General features: G+C 34.0%; 1 protein-coding gene across 3 annotated transcripts in view; it reads left to right on the forward strand.

Annotated features, from left to right (window-relative positions):
• The window catches only part of dpr12 (defective proboscis extension response 12), a 250,778-nt gene that overhangs the window by 113,896 nt on the left and 119,840 nt on the right, over positions 1 to 17,042 (forward strand). For all 3 annotated transcript variants that reach the window (XM_067355354.1, XM_067355356.1, XM_067355355.1), the window contains one exon: positions 7,221 to 7,318. In XM_067355354.1, the coding sequence (XP_067211455.1) occupies positions 7,243 to 7,318 (76 nt within the window). In that variant the 5' untranslated portion in view covers positions 7,221 to 7,242. The remainder of the gene's footprint in view (positions 1 to 7,220; positions 7,319 to 17,042) is intronic.

Here is a 17,042-nt window from a genome sequence, read left to right on the forward strand (position 1 = left end):
TTTTTTTATTTAATGAAATTGATTCTGTAATTGATTGCTTCTTGTATTTAGTTCACACAATGAAATAACAATTTGTATTGTAATTATTATTATATTGTATATCGTTAACACGTTGCATCGTTATTTCTTATTTCTAATTAGCTTATTGTGATACTTTATAATGCCTTTCGGTTGTTAGAGCGCAAATACGCGAAGACAGTATGGAGGCAAGTGAAGCTGCAAATTACTTGCATACTTTTCTTGTTACGTTTTGTTGAGAACGTAACTTGCTATTTGACTTATTTTCCCATTGGCTTCGCGTAAACTCGCCACGAATGTACGAAGCCAGTGGAAAGGCAAGTCAAGTAGCGAGCTACTTGTTTAGCTTCTCTGTTGCTTTTTGTTGAATTTAGTTCGAAACCAACACGAGACGCAATCGATTTGCCATCCTCCGCGTCGCGGCTGTCCCTCATTCCCAGCCGAGTTTCTTGTATCGCCGAAAGACGCGTCCTCGCGGATTAATGCTCTTTATCACCAGTAGACATTTGACTCAACATACGCGAGTAAATGTCTACCGAGGGACTTTGGAGCGCGCAAAGTTATCTCGGAGCTCTTTCCATTTCCACTACGAATGAGGAGAAAGCAACAACTAAATAATGACGCCGTCCAGGTAGCCTCGGTCAGAACTCGTTTTTCTCTTAACGAGAAACGCACCTTTGTTACTCGTAGAATGAAATGCCAACAAAGCAGTTGCTTTCCATTTCGGTGATCTTTTAACTTTCTCGTACAAAGAATCTTTATCAATATATGTATATCTTATCAATATATTTTGCTACGAAATTACTGACGATATTTCCAATAATTTTTCAAAGTTAATCAAGTGACAATTATTTTCTGCGATTTTGCGCATTTAAGGATCTTGTTTGTTTCTCTACTGAGTATAATAAAATATAATATTGTTTATTCAATAATATAAAAAAATATGTTTATTATCTTTAGAAGCCATTACGGGAAAGTTAAAGAAAAATATTATTACGACACTATTTTGGACATAATAAAGTACAAAGCTTTGAAATATCTTGATAATAAATTACAGAAGGTGTAAGATGATTTGAAGGTTTAAGAATCTCAAATTATAAGTACATTCAATCATAAGCACTAACGATCAGTGCTCGTTAGATTAGAAATAGAAAGGCAGGGAAGTTGTGAATCGTTCTCTTGTTTTTACCAGTAGAATTTACCCGTTAAAGCAGGCGCTCTCGAAAACTGATTAAAAGCCCTTTGAAAAGTTCCTTGATTAAAAAGTCTTCGCGAGACACGAGTTATTGAACACGAAAGTTTCCATGCGAAGATGGAAAATTTTCAACTTTTTAAAATATAGATTTGTATTTTGATGTCTGCAGCGTATAAACATTTTAACGATTTATCGCTCGATGCATTTTCATTTTTTATTCTTTCGGCGACATTTAATTCAATCTTTGTTTACGAGATTTGTCTACTGTAAGATGAAAAATTTAGTAGAATTTGTTATTTGCTAAAAATTACAAGGAAAACTTATGAAAACTGCGAAAGTTATTTTTCCAATAAATTCTGTTCCACTTTAATGCACATAAATACGATGAAAACGACTCGAATAAAATGCTCCAACTGTAGCAAGTGAAAGGCTTTAAAGCACTTTGGTGGAACAAAAGTGTATAATTAATGCAAATTCCCAAGCGGGGAAGTTTGCTGTTGTGAGTAAAAGCGGATGGCCAAATCTGTCTGATCTTTAGAATTGTTGGAAATAAAACAAGTGACGCGCCCGAAACTTTCTTTCATATATATATATATAACATTAAAATGAAATTCAAATGTAACGTTTGTAACTCTACGAACAACATTAAATGGACCATTAGTATGAATGCATGAGCTCCATGCATGGGTTAACGGCCTGAATCTCTGGACGTGACTTTAGAAAATCTGACTAGGCAATGGGCAAAGTGCGTCAACGGAAACCGACTCGATGCTGCTTGTCGGGCTCTCTGATCCTCAATGTAAGAGAGGAAAGGGTCAAAGAGATCTCTCCCAGCGAGAATTTGCTGCTTCCATTAGCGCAACAGCCGAGCGAGGGGCTTGGAAGTAAACATTTGCCGGATAAAAACGGAATGCCATTAGCGTGTCGATGGTGAGTGCTTTACGGCGCGCGGCGACTTGAAAACACTTTGCGACACACGTAACGTCTGTAACAGGTCGCCGTCTTCCGATATTTACGAGACGATAATCCGAAAGAATTTACTTTTACAAGCGAAAAACGCACCGATGACTCCCGCCGCGTTCTGGAAGAAGTTGCGATCCAAAAACTTTCGAAACGGAACGGGGTTCAAACTAGGTACATAAAGCACGAGCTCGATAAATAAGTAGTACGGCCAGAATTCTCTAACTCGGACAATAAATTCCACGCTGTTACGAATACCTTTCTCGCGCTTCACGCTCGCTCGAAGTTCACTTTCGACTTGTCTCTTAATTAATTAAAAGTTACAGTAGGTATTTCGCGATTATTCGCAACTCATGCTGTTGTGCTTTGCAGCGCACTAATGACTATATTAGAAATATTTTAATATTTTTTAAGACACTTTTAAAAAATAATCATTGCAGATCGTATTGAAAATCATCCGATTCTGCCATCTGCAAAATTAAATGAATATTCTGTCTTCATTTCTGACGCTACTTAATACACTTTTCTATGCGCATGCAAGTTTTTGCATGCATCAATTGTATCTATTTGTCAGTTTGTGAATTTATCTGCGCATTGTTTTCAAAATTAATGTTAGAGGTGTCCTTCAGTGATATTAATCGGATCAATGATGATAATTGAATATCCCAGCGGGATTAAAGGTGACAAGGCAGCGGTTGCGTCCATTCACCACAAGAATCAGACACAAATCGCGAATTATCGTCAGAGCTGAAAACCGCGCGTCAATAGACGGGCGTTAGTTAACGACTGTTTGCTAATATTGACGTAACGTTAATACTACAAACTATGATCTATTATTCCATTAAACAAGAGATTTCACTCGGGGGAACATTTAGGAACGCGCACAATAATTTCTGGCTCGTTCGATTGCGGCGTGGCGCTCTTGCCGCACCAAAGCTCGGCGAACTTCTCCACGGTGCGATCTCCTGTGAATATCTACTGGCGCGCTACCGGTTAGCTCTCGGAAAACTTTTTCCGAAGTTCGAGTTTAAATTGAAAGCGAGCTCTAGCGCGAATAAAATCGTCCCAATCGAACGCAAAGATAATTCTAAAAGTAAGCATGTCAATGATCCAGGTCGACGTAAAATAGGATCGCAGCGTCGAAAACGCTGGCAGATGGACTAGGGATGTTAACCGGCCAGGATTCGAAACGTTGAAACTTTCGGCGCGCATCGCTCGTCGGATAACAGCAACGTTTCCTGGCCGAACCTTCGTGTTCTCTCGGGAATTTAATCGCGTCGAATAAAAATTTATTCGTTTATCGTGCCGAGCGAAGTCGATCGGTAAATTGGATAGCGGGATATTTTAAACTTTTATTCCCGATGAGAGCGGAAAGCAAATTTCCGCGCGCCAAATGAAACTCGTCCGGCATTTGCGATGCACGCAATACGATTACACGGATAAATAGCGGATTAACTGCAATTACGGTTTTTAATAAGAATGCGTATTGAACAAAAGCGGGATTCTAAAGTTTTTCATCTCTTTCAGCGAGGCTAAACTACGATAAACCACGAAATATAGAAAAATACTAACATATAGATTAAAATTGATTTTTATGCTTACATTTTCAATTTTAGTGTTAAATCAGTATTACTATTTATAGTGAAAACGCTATCCGTACTTGATTTGATTAAAGTTATAATCTGTTCTCGTGTAATTAATAAAGTTTTAATTTTTGCCGGTAGAAATTATTATTTAAATGACTTAAACTATATACTTGTGTATGTATTATATGTACTTCCAACTTTGCGTCAAGTTAATTTAAATTTAAATGCACGAGTATGTGCATTAATAATACTGAAACGTAAATATTATAAAGTTTATATCATTTATTTAATATTGGAATAGGAGATGGAATAGGAGATGCTGCATTAGGAGATTGATAATGAAGCTAAACATAGCACAGTCTGATACTGGCTTATCTCGAATGAATTTACTCACTACAGAATTTTGTTATTACACAGCGCGTTTCGGTTCTACATAGACTGTCGAGGCGAGTAAAAAGAGTTTTTCATTTACGCTACCAGTAATATTTGTAAATCATTTAATCGGAAGAATTTAATATAAATATTAATTGTTGCTAAAGTTACATGCAATGCTGATTGCTCTCAAATCGAAATCTGGGTGAGTCAATTTAAAGTTTTTCATAAAACTCGCGCAAATAAAATCTGATATTTAAAAAATAACATCGAAAAATTGCACACGTAAATATTAGATGAACACTGAACATATACATTTTAAGTAAAATTGAAAATAATATCGAAAAAGAAACAAATATCGTTGTTTAAAAGTACAATATCTGCGTACCAGATTGTATTATGCATTATGATATGAACTATGTATTGCGTCATAAAAATGACAACAAATATAAATATTCTTCTCGCTCGTTAATCGTTATCATTCACTGGTAAAAAACATTATGAGAAATTAATGTTAATGCGAATAATTCGCAATAATATTTTGATCCGATATACAGTGGTTTTATTGACGTTATCTCTCATTTCGCTTTACGCGGTTCTGTTTAGCATCCGTTGCTTAGCGAAACTTTAACGGGCCAATTAACGCGACCGGAATCAACCGGGATAACAGTCACAAGAAACGAACGCATTTACCTGGAATCCACAAGCGTTCCACGTGCGGTTTAATCAGCACGTGCAGACCGTATAATTGCGCGTTACGCAACTCTCGGACAGACAAGAGTGTTACGCGAGCTGACGCGAGCTTAACTCCATCCCGCTCATTGTGAAATTAATGCGTTAGACCGTTGATTCTTGAGGGAGTAATATTTTACGCAATCTCAACTTGTTAACGTTATTAACGTTAACTTCTTAACGTTATTAATAACACCGTTTATTATTTCTGTCCTCCCCAATTTCGAATTTTAATGGTTTGTGTGAGAATTTGTCCTGCAATATCAGTGATATAGTTTTCGGCTATTTATCTATGCATCTACATTATGCGATTTCGAGAGGAAATTTATTACGATATGAGTAACATTTATGCGTCATTGGTTTGATAATGGTAATATTCATAGCTATTCACAATGCAATTATTAATTACCAGATATTACTGCAAAGCAATTAATATTCAATGTTAATTTAAGATCAATTACTTTTATTTTATCTATTAATAAATTAGAAAATATAATAATCTAAATTTATAATTGATTTTTTTAACATAAAATTAATCCAAAAGTTATTTTTTATTTTTTTAAATGTGTGTCACTGTTTAATATGCTTAAAAAAATGTATGTTATTACAAAATTGAATATTGAAATTTAAAAAAATTAAGTTTCGTGTCTCTACATTACATCCCTCTAGTTTTCAGTCAGAAGTGAAAAGTATTGATGTTATAATATTTAAAGGTTCCTATCGTTGAAATAAACTATAATAATTTTATTCAAATTTTTAATGTTTACAGTCAAAAAAATGCGCGCAATATATACACCTATCGATCTTGAATAATTTGAAATCACTGCGTGACATTGCTGGGAAGAGTTTGTCGGGAAAATCGAAGTGTCAACAACATACTTTGCCGTTACGAACTACGCGAAATTAGCGGCGACGCGTCAGCAATTTTCTCTTCCGTAGTTTTCTAACAGTGATATACTGAAAATCAATAATGCCTTAATACACAAAGTTGGATTAAATTTTGACAATTCAGGACGGGCGCATCTTGTGCAACTCGGGATTTGCAGTTTGGTATCATTAAATGTTTAATGTGTGAAAAGTGAAAATGTAGAATCAAAATATTAATCGTAACTTTTACAATTAATAAATTAATCAATGAAAATGCAATTTTGTATTATTAATATGCATGGATATCTGAACATAATGCTGAATTATCTAAATGTAGTGCTTTATGTAGGCCGTATTGATTTCGTATGTACGTCCTTCATTTTCACTGCGTATTATGGCGTGGATTTATCATCTATGCAGCGCGCCACGTTGAGCTCGCTGGTAGACGAGACGTTACGTCGGTACGAAATTGTTTTGCGCTTCGAAAAACGTGCGGTATCTCGTTCATCCGGAGACCTGATGCATCGCACCAAACACACCGTTGCACTGCACGTGCCAAAATAAACACCACGTGTCGCATATTTCATGCAATGCAACTTCCAATGAGATAAATACGAATATATTCCGCGAATGCGACGTCTGCATATTAAGAACTATTAGCAGTTTTTCAATTTACATTCTCCTCAGCAAATTATTCGATCACATTGTATTATTTATTCCAAATACACACCACTAATGTGATGTGTATGACATCCAAGTTATCTCTTCGAGTTTTGATTTTATTCATTTATATAACATCAAATGAATATATTGGATCCTCATGCTGTTAAAAACCGCGTGCACGCGCGGACGATTTTATTTAATTCATCTTGTTTGTTTGAAATAAATCCAAAACGCAGATGAAAATTAAAGTGCTTTTTCACACGCTTGATTAGAAAAATATGTTTTTCAAAAATTACTTTGCTATATTGTATTTAAAATAATTTTGTATTTAAAATAAAATTAATACTTTGCAATGTTTATTAAATATATTGACTCTTGTATTACAAATTGTATATTACAATTACTGGAACCGGAAAAATGATATTATCGGAGAGAGCAGCTTTCCAGTAAATGTAAAATAAACGGAATAATAAAAATTAATGAAAATTCGGTAAACGAATATGCCAATTAATAAAAATTTGGTAATTCGACAAACATGTTTTGTTAGGTCGCAGATAAAATATAGTTGCGAATCGGACTATTTGTACGTTTTGTTTTGTTTTTTGTACCAGTGTAGGATTAAATTTTTTTTTCCACCGCGTTTTTTTCTCTACTCGCGGAGTTCTCGTTGCCGGCCGACTTTTTGGGGCATGATAAACGAAGTTTTCCCCATGTGAGTAAAGTTCCGTTCTGGATACATCGTAAAGGCACTTTACATAGCAAAAGTCAGCACAGAATGTCGTAAGTCGAAAGCTGTGACGTGAACCGGATGTTTCGTTCTTTTGCAGGAGGACTTGGAACCTCGCGAGGATGCGGGACCGGCTCTCGTGGTACATGGTCTTCCTGATCCTGCCGACAATCCTCTTGGCCAGATCGCTCGATAAAGGTGAGTAAAGCATAACAATTCCTTTTCCTACGGGAATAAGAACATCTTTATTCGTTATTCCGCGGCATATTTCTTTTGTTAAATTCATGCAAATAAGAATAACTGAAAATTCATTACGCATAGATCTGAATTTCACAATATTTATTTGCGTATCGATTTATTGCATTGTATATTTATTTTATTTGCGAGAAAGCGCAAATATCACTGCTACTGATGTATCTTAACATATCTCACTCTCTCCATTTAATTGTTTACGATACGGATATAAGAATAATAACTACATATATTGTAGAACATTTTAAATATTATTAATGATTATATTTAACAAACATAACATACGCAATTATATTAAATTCATTAAAATTGCAAGTTAATTTTATCTTTGCCATTTTTGGCATCGTTAGTTGTTTCATTATACAAAAAAGATGAAAAACACAATAATGAACAGGCGGATTAAGTGAGATGAGAGATATATATTTCGTCACGTGAGCGACATAATAATGTGCGCAGACATGAAGCTTGATAAATTCCTAGGCGCGTTGCATCGTTAAAAAAAGTAGGAAATGGCCCTTTCTGTATTGAACGATGAGGTATTATAATGGTTCCAATGCGGTTCACAAAAGGGGCCTTTCAAATTTTATGGAGTTATAAGGTTCCGCTTATACCGGACGAAGCTTTGAATGAATAAAGCTTTCACTTTCAATTGGCATAGACGCGAGTGCCTTTTCAGCGCATTCTATAATAAATATATGAATAATGCTATCCTATGAATCATGGCGTAATTGCAATAATCCATAATGCTTCCAAGATTTGTGCATTGGTATATTATAGAAAATTGGAAAAATAAAAAAAAAATGTTTCTCTTTGAGTGAACGCCAGTGCTCTTAACGTAAAAGCTCCAGGGTTAATCGCGGGTGAAACTTGGATGAGGCGCTCGAAAAGTTAACGCTCGAATTTACATTTCGCGGTACACGTCGCATTAGGGCGCATTACGCTCATAAAGTATTAATTCCATCTAAAGGAGGCGATAGCGATCTTTTCATAATTGCTTTCTTGGTAATTGACGGGATAAATTATGCGCTATTATTTTATAGAGGTGATTGTGCTCTAATGCACATTACCGCCTAAGATTCAAATACACCTTCTTATTTCTTTCAACCTTCTCGACATCGATCGGTTAGCATGCATATAATTGTTCTAATCTAACATATTCACCGGTGTTACTGTGCGGTAAATGCACATATGTCCAAGCTATAATTAAGGTAAATCTACATTCACGTTGCTAAAGAAAAAAGACAAAACTATACGCGCACATTCACACACATTATAGTTTTTACTTCTCTTTTGACAAATTATGGAAAATGAGGGCGCACCAGTAAAAAAATTCAGTAAAAAATATAATAAATTTTATGAATCATAATTTATTATAAAAATATTTGCTGTGTTTTTTCATATTTTAAACTCTTACTGTGTTTTTGATTTAATTATTAAAAATTTTCCACACTTTTGATCATTGTCAGACCTTAGACTTCTATAGTGTATAATCTTCCATAATCTTTGACACTGACAAAGCGCACGGGAGGGGACAATAAATATCTTTCCGCAGAAATATTTAAAATTAATTCAGAAAGTACTCAAATTAATTCAGACATTCACATAGTACAAACACATAATTCTTCATGCGTGATGGAGAAGCAGTGACACTCAAGAAGGTCGGTAGAAAATAAGGATGTCCGCGCAAAGATATGCGAACATGCAATGCTCCATAATACCGGAAAACAGTGACAGAGAGCGAAATAGGAAACTCACAGTTGGAAATTTTATTTCCTTCCATTTACTTTTCTACGCAGAGAAATAGTTTACTACGTCGTGGTAGGCGGATATTCGTCCTGAGAGAAATCTGTTTTAGTGCACCGACCGGTCTCGCTGGTTTGCTCGTTTGCGCATATGCGCATCAAACATCAAGTTTCCAAGCGAAGCGGAAGAGCAGAGATACGAATGAAGAAATGTCAAGTAGATAAAGTCGAAGTAAAAATATGTCATGCGCTAATGCTTGCTCGAAATATTAAATATTCATAAACTACACTTTTGAAGAAATTAATACATTTCTGAAACTAAGAAAGATATTAGAAAAAGTGTATAAGTTATGATTTTATAAAAAGGTTTAATGTATTTATAAAATATATGGAATTTAAATTTTAATTATATATTGCTTTCAAAATAAATGATACGTAATTGTAATTTGATATAATATAAATTAGGTGTAATATTTATAATGGTCAGTTTTCCAACATTAATATTTTTTTATTTAATTGCAATATTTACGTTCATATCAATTATTAAAAAATATTTTGTTTATCAAGATAGTTTCTATTAATAATACATATTACATCTGACTGTTTATTTATATTACATTGTAATACGATTTTCTGTAGTATTTTCAAATGGGATCATGGAATAATAGATATTTTACTATTTAATGAATACTATAGAAAGAAGACACAAAACGAATACGAAACAATACATTTGTGCACGCGTATTGAAGCTTTTAGCAAGCACTTGATATACATGATGAAAGTGCTTCTAATTAAAATTCTCAGCATCAGTCGATCAATCTTCAAGTACGACAGGGATCGCTCGTTTATTTCGAACTCATGCGCACATGTTCGTGTAGATATACGACCATCACGCGAGTCATTAGCGATAAGAGAGAGAGAGAGAGAAAGAGAGAAGGGATATAGTATGTGTCTGAAAGCACGGATGAAGACCCGGCGGCGGAAATATGGAAATGCACGAAAGACGCAGGGCATGCGTAAAAATAGCGTCATGCATTTTTTCCAGTCTACTGCTCGTTAAGAGCGCACGGTGTCTGAAGTGAGATTTCCATCAATGCGTTGCGTTCAAGCGGTGTTAGAAAAGAAAAAGTGCATGCAGACTCGCTTGGTCAGCCACTGACGTTGAGGGAGACGATACAAAAAGGCGCATAATAGTAATACAAGCAGATACGCTCAAGCGATGAGTAAAAAAACGTAGTCTTTTAATCAATTGAGATATGAAAAAACAAAATCAAAAAACATGAAAAATTCGTAAAAATAATGAAAAGTATATTTCCATGAAGATTGGGAAACACGGAGTTTTGAATATTTATATCAGTTAGCGACAACGTTATGCGCGTTATACTGTTATAAAAAAACAACGCAGCAAAAAGTAAACTTATGATACATATTTCTACTTTTTTATTTTTTGTTTTTTTTTTTATTCAGATGCTTTGTGTACGAAAACATTTCTTAATGTACATCATAAATATATTTGGTATATTTGTAGAATGTAAAATACAAAAACAATAGAGATGTACAATATTTTTGTGAAGTAATATAAATCTTTTTTGTATATTTATAATTTCTTACAGCTCATTTATTTATTTGTATTCACATAAGAGAGAAGAAAGAGAAATTAATTTATTAACAAATTATTAAGCATCTCAATAATAGTTTATGAATTTCTGCAAAATAATACACCCAACAGCTACATATGTACTCGTTGGTGTGCTATTGCAAAATATTTGTATTAACATTTGCTGATTGTCACAAAGTCACTCTGCGTGAAAATTTTTGAATTAAGATAAATATACCTATGTATTGCATTTAACATCATCATCGCTTTATCTTTATTCGATTTCTGATTTATATCCAAGTTTCTCTACATTTTACAAACACGACCGGCGCGACGATAATAATGAGAAATCACGTTTGTAGCATAAATTTTTTTTACGATCGTTCCTTTACACGATCTTTTATTCTTGAATATAATCTTTTATTCGCTATAACTCCGTGAACGACTTGCAGGATGATCTTTCTAAGTCGATTTTGACTTTTTTCCCTGCTTGATATTTCTCGTAAAATTTGGTTATCAGAATTTACTTTTTCAAGTTTCTTCAGGCGCGGTCGGTCGATTCCGTTGGTCGTATTTTCCTCCGCGGACTGCCGTATCGAAGGTGAATAGCCCGACCAACTCGCATTGTTATCAATTGTCATTGTGCTTTATTTTCCGTATTTCTACTTACGATAACGGACATGTATGTAGTATCCGGTGGTATTATATATAGTGGTCATATTGCTGAAACAATTGCGATAAAAATTTCCGCGGAAATTCCGATTGTAGGTGGTGAAAAATTTATCGTATTTTAGTGTACAGAAATTTGAGGTTAAGTACGAAAGATTGCAAGAACAATCGTATAAAAGATTTATGCCAAAAGCGTAATTATATCTTGTAATTGCTGTAGGATTGGTCGCGTGTATGTGTGTTGTGTGAAAATGTAGAGAATTTCGATATTCAACTCACACCAAGAATGCAAGGATGCACGCTCTAGTCGCATGGCTGCCGAGAGGTTAGATAGTAATGAATCTTGATTTTCCTGATGCATTGGATGCTGTTATACGTTTGGGTGCAGCTGCAAATAGTGAATACTAGATATTAAGTTTCATTCATTTCACAATTGCAGCGTCTTTATGTTTTTCTGTATTTAAAGGTGCGATAATTATACAACAGCAGACTTGTTTATCTTTGATTCAGATCATTTTGGTGCAATGCTATTTTATGATTGTCAGCAAATATTACAAAGTTTGTGTAATAGCATACCAGCGAGAATGTGTGAAACTGGCGTATTGTTTTGTTAAAGTTCAAACTGAGTTTTTGCTATATTTTAATAGTTTTGTGACATCCAATAAATAAAACAAATAATTGAAAACATTTTTGTGTAATTCTATGAGTATATAAATATTTTAACAATTTATGTATGAATAGTGAAGAAATAGTTTTTAAACAGTTTATATTGTTTGGAAAATTATATCTGTGGATACGAAAATGGAATAAAATTTAACAGCTTTTAAAATTTGATAAAAAAAATGAAATAAAAGAATTTTCGCAAGACAAATTGCGGAACAGTCCAAACTGTACACATATGGCCCTGAGTGATTTTCTTTGATTTAACAGAGCTTTGTTTTGTTTGCTGATGTTTAAAGTTAACGCTTTGAAATGCATGACTCAAAGATTATTACAATGCGTCCCTGCATTTTCCTATCTAGCATTCGCCACGGTAGGGGGCTACACAGTAGTAGTATGCCTTCTTCTTTCGCGACGATTAGTCGGTGGTTTCGATACGAAGAAAAAAAGTGGTTTTTATACGAAACAAAACGTGTATCTCTATACTCTATCTCAAGGATTGACTGACTGACGAGTCCTCGATTCAGAAATCTAGTTTGATTTATACGAGTACGACTCGTATCTCGTAAGAGAAGGGCTTCATTCAAAGTGGAAGCCATTTTTCTCTCGATGTGACGTGCTGCTACGCAGCAAAGCTCTAGTGAGGATCACTCGTGCTGTTACGCAGCAAGGATCTCTTTCTGCACTCGTGCTGCTACGCGGCAAGGCTCTAGTGAGCATTTCTCGTGCTGCTACGCAGCAAAACTCTAGTGAGAAAAAAAGTGCTTTTACGAAGCTGATTTCTCGCTTCTCTCAAAATTGCTCGTCTGAGGATCTGGGTTTTATTCTCGTTCTGCAAAAATTAGTTTGCAGAACGGATTCTACAGACACTCATTGATACATGAAGTATAGATGTAATCATTATATTATACGATTACATCAACTTCTTTGTCTCGATTTAAGATTCTCGCGTTTTTTTCAGAGTTGAATTATTTATTTTAATAATAAATTTTGTTCTTTTTTTTTCTTTATTTGTTTGTAAAGACCTTTATAAAGTAAAAGGTCGATTAGAATATTTAACCCTTAATTAAGTTTTGTTTACAGCTAAGATTACTTTAGTTTATTTTCTTTTGTCCTTTGGTTTATATATACATATATATATAGTTTATTTATTACTTATTATATTACATTTTATATAACCATTTGAATAAATATTTAGAGTTAAATTTTCGATTGTTTCCTGTCCTTCCTAAACTGCCTAGTGCTTATAGTTTAATATTATATAAATTACTTTGTTTCAATTCTCTCTCTATTCTCAACCAACAGCTGAATAGTTTATGAGTTTCCACACAATGATACGCCGTTTTCACAAACATGCGTCAAACTGCTAAAATAATTTCGTTCTTTATCCACGTCGGCAAAAGATATAGTAACAAAGTTTACGCGGGATGCATGGGAAAAGAAAAAATCAGTGTCTAAGCGCAACACAGTTTTGGAAACATCGCGTTGTTTGAATCGCATCGTGCTGCGAGCGCAAGTTGTGTTACGAAACAATAGCGAACGAATAAAAACCTGTGTTGTCTAAAATTTTAAAACCGCGCATTCACGTCATGGCGAACAAACAATTTCTAAAGAGCATAATGCTGGTCTCTAAACCGCGTTGCGCAATTAGCAATTGAATACTATGATTTATATTCGATTAAGAAAAGTACTTGCAAACCGAGAACGCATTCCATAATACGCAACACTAATAATTGCATTTGTATTCTAACTGTGTTTGTGGTCATATAACATGTACACATTCTTCACCAAAATCCATGAAATTGCTTCCATACCTCGTTTGTAAGCATGCGTAATCGTCAGCATGAAACGCATGGTATGTGGAAACAATGAAGGCTTGGAATGAAAAAAGAGAATACACATTTTTTATTGCACTATTTATTGTGTTATTACTCACGTTCTAATGCTGATTTTCTTTTTTTTTTTTTTTTGCAATTAATTGCTTAATTTATAATTAACAATATAGCGAGAAACTTGATTTTAAGTAAATGGTTATTCAAGACGGAATTAATCACTCTAAAAATTAAATTGCTAGAGAAAAGATGTGCGTTATGTTTTAATATAGTTTTGGCTGTTATTTTATTTCATTAATTTTTACTACAAGTAATTAAATTACTTGCAAATAAATATCTTTGCAATTTTTCGCCTTTCATTCAGCTCTGATCAATTCACTTCAAGAAAAATCACGCAATCACGATTTCGAGCAATTTTTATGAAAATGTTTATATTTGATTTTTTTATCAATAAGGAAAAATTATAAAAAAATATAGGATTCGGTAACAATAAGGAACTGAGAGAATTAATGAAACGCAATAACAGCAAAACTGCATTAAAACATAAGCTCGTATTTTTTAAAATAATTTCATTCTTAGAATAATTTAATTCCATCTTAAATAACCGGCTAATTTACATGCAGCAGAGACTGATGTTATGCCGTGACATTTACTGCGGGAAATCCACGTTGTTATGCACGAAATCACATTCTGGAACCGCGCTAGAAAAAAAGTTACAATGTCGTATACTCTGTTACGACTGTTTCTAATTGGACAACGCTTCTCTTTTACAATGCAATTTCACTCGTGTTATATTCAACGATTCTATAAAGATATTGCCTTTCTTCGAAATGTATAAGAGCTGATAAGAATAAGCGAGGGAGGCAAAGAATAAATAATAGCCGTGCGATAATCAACGATGCGGAGAACATACGCGCTCGTAGGCTTGTAGACATGCAACTATACCTGCTGCAATAAAAAGGATTTTTCGTGCGTGCGGAACGCCGCCCACTGCCCGAAGAGGAAGTATTATTAAGGCTACCTGATGGCGGTTTAAAAAAGACATGCGATAAGAATAGCTTGGCTTCTTTGTATTAGTGAATAGAGGATATTTCTATCGCCACGATGAAAGTTCTGTTTGCTGTCATTGTGACGGGTATTATTATTCGAGAGCTGTGATTCTCAAAATTGCGATTATTACCGCGAAAACAAAACATAATTCTGGTTTAATTGTGAAACAACCCTTTATCGCTGCAGAAATGTTTTATTATCAACTCGTAAATCATGTACTATTCATGTTAATCAAGACTTACAATCATTTCTAAAAGATGTAATATTATAGTATTGCTATTTAAAGAGTTACATTCAGGTGTCGTTGAAATAAATGCAGTCACTAATATTATTATATAAATTAACTTTTTGTATGATTTTTATGCAGTGTTTTGTGTAACGTATCTCATGATTAAATTCAGCAGAATCCGTTCTAAGCATTATAAAATATTTTCCACTTTCGAGTGTAATACAGGCAAGAATTGTCTCTTGATAACTTAATCGCGTGAAATCGGCATGCCACTTTAAAGGGTTTCTCCACTTTGAAATTGAAATCGCACCGAGCGCATTTAGGTGGTTTCTCTGGAATCGTTACTCTAAAGCATCCATATTTAGGAATTGGAAATTCTACAAAAGACGACACGAGAAGTTAATTCGGGGTCCTTCTCAGTCGATATTTAACAGTTTAAAAAGCGCGGCTTTACAAATGTCGAATCCTAAAATACCTCCTTATTACGTGGAGAAATTCTTCTTGCAATCGTATTTAAAGAATATTTGCAAGGTTTAAAACAGTAATTCTGCTGAATCCAAGATATTCATAAGAATAAATGATATCGTTCTATTTTACATATATTTAATTACCATTAGCAAAATTTAATTCAACTATGAAAATGATTAATATTACATGTAATATTACAATATTCAATTTCTTTCTAAAGTAAGGTCGATTAGATAATTTTATATATTATACTAATTTTATAACGTTTTTTATAATTTTATAACGTTTTTAAGATTTATTCTTCATAGATTTTTGAGCTGATTTTATGTTAAGCATGAATACGTGATTTAAAATCTCTCCATTTTCTTACTACGATGGCATAAACGGAGCATGATAAGAAAAATAAGACAATTGAATAAACGCTGTTTATGTAACATTTGCGAACCGTAATAACAGATAAGAAATCCTTCGATTATCCTTGATACTCTCTTTTCCATGCCTAGAGCAACTTGTACACCTATAAAAAGCTTTTCTTCTCTTTGATGATGTATCTTTCTACTAAGGACGGTTGATTGACTTTAAATCATAACATCAAAATCAAATTATGAAGTTTACGGAAAGATTCTTCAGCTTTAAAAATCAATAAGGCGTTCCGTACGTTATTCCCACAGGCGTTTTATTGTATTTTTCTTCTACTATGAATTTTTTCACTCATATGAACTTAATACTGTTATTTTTTCGATAAAATTGCTGTATAATTTTTGCATGTAATGACGTAAAAATTACTAGTCCACGCTCCATTTAAATTATCTATCTTTTTCTCTTGCAAATCGCGTGAAAGTTGGTCTTTTTTGTAACAACAAGTCTTTTCGTTCATTGAGCTGATTATTTCCACGAATGACAAATTACGACATTTATCTGCCTCATTATTCAAACGCGCTATTATCCCAAGTACAAAGTTTTAGTGGCGTTTAAGAGATACTCGTATCTTAGTCTGGTTGGCGTCTGCTCGTGAAAAGCCCCCATTCTTTTGACGGTGCATCGTCGACTCTTAAACGGTCCTATCTGACAAGAACAAAATCAACGGTATAGTTCGCGAGATACAATTACCTTCGTGAAAATATAATACAAGAGTTCCAGCATCGATGTGTCTACTAAAAAGTATTCTCGAAAAGCATCATCGTCTTTCTTTCCGTGTAATCCCGACTTTATCTGCTTCCAGACGTCTTAAACTTTAGGTTTCTTATTTTCGTCTCCCGTCTCGTCTAGGACTCTTAGTCTCTTAAATGGTAAATTTCTGAAATCTGATCTGGCTCGTAGACTTCTTGAATCATAAATTACTTGGATTTTCTAGATTCAAGATTTCTTAGATTTCGCAAATTTTATTAGATACATAGAGTTTTTTTTAGTTCTTTTCTTTGAT

Source organism: Linepithema humile, chromosome 5, assembly GCF_040581485.1.
Source record: "Linepithema humile isolate Giens D197 chromosome 5, Lhum_UNIL_v1.0, whole genome shotgun sequence".
Taxonomy (NCBI): Eukaryota; Metazoa; Arthropoda; class Insecta; order Hymenoptera; family Formicidae; genus Linepithema; species Linepithema humile.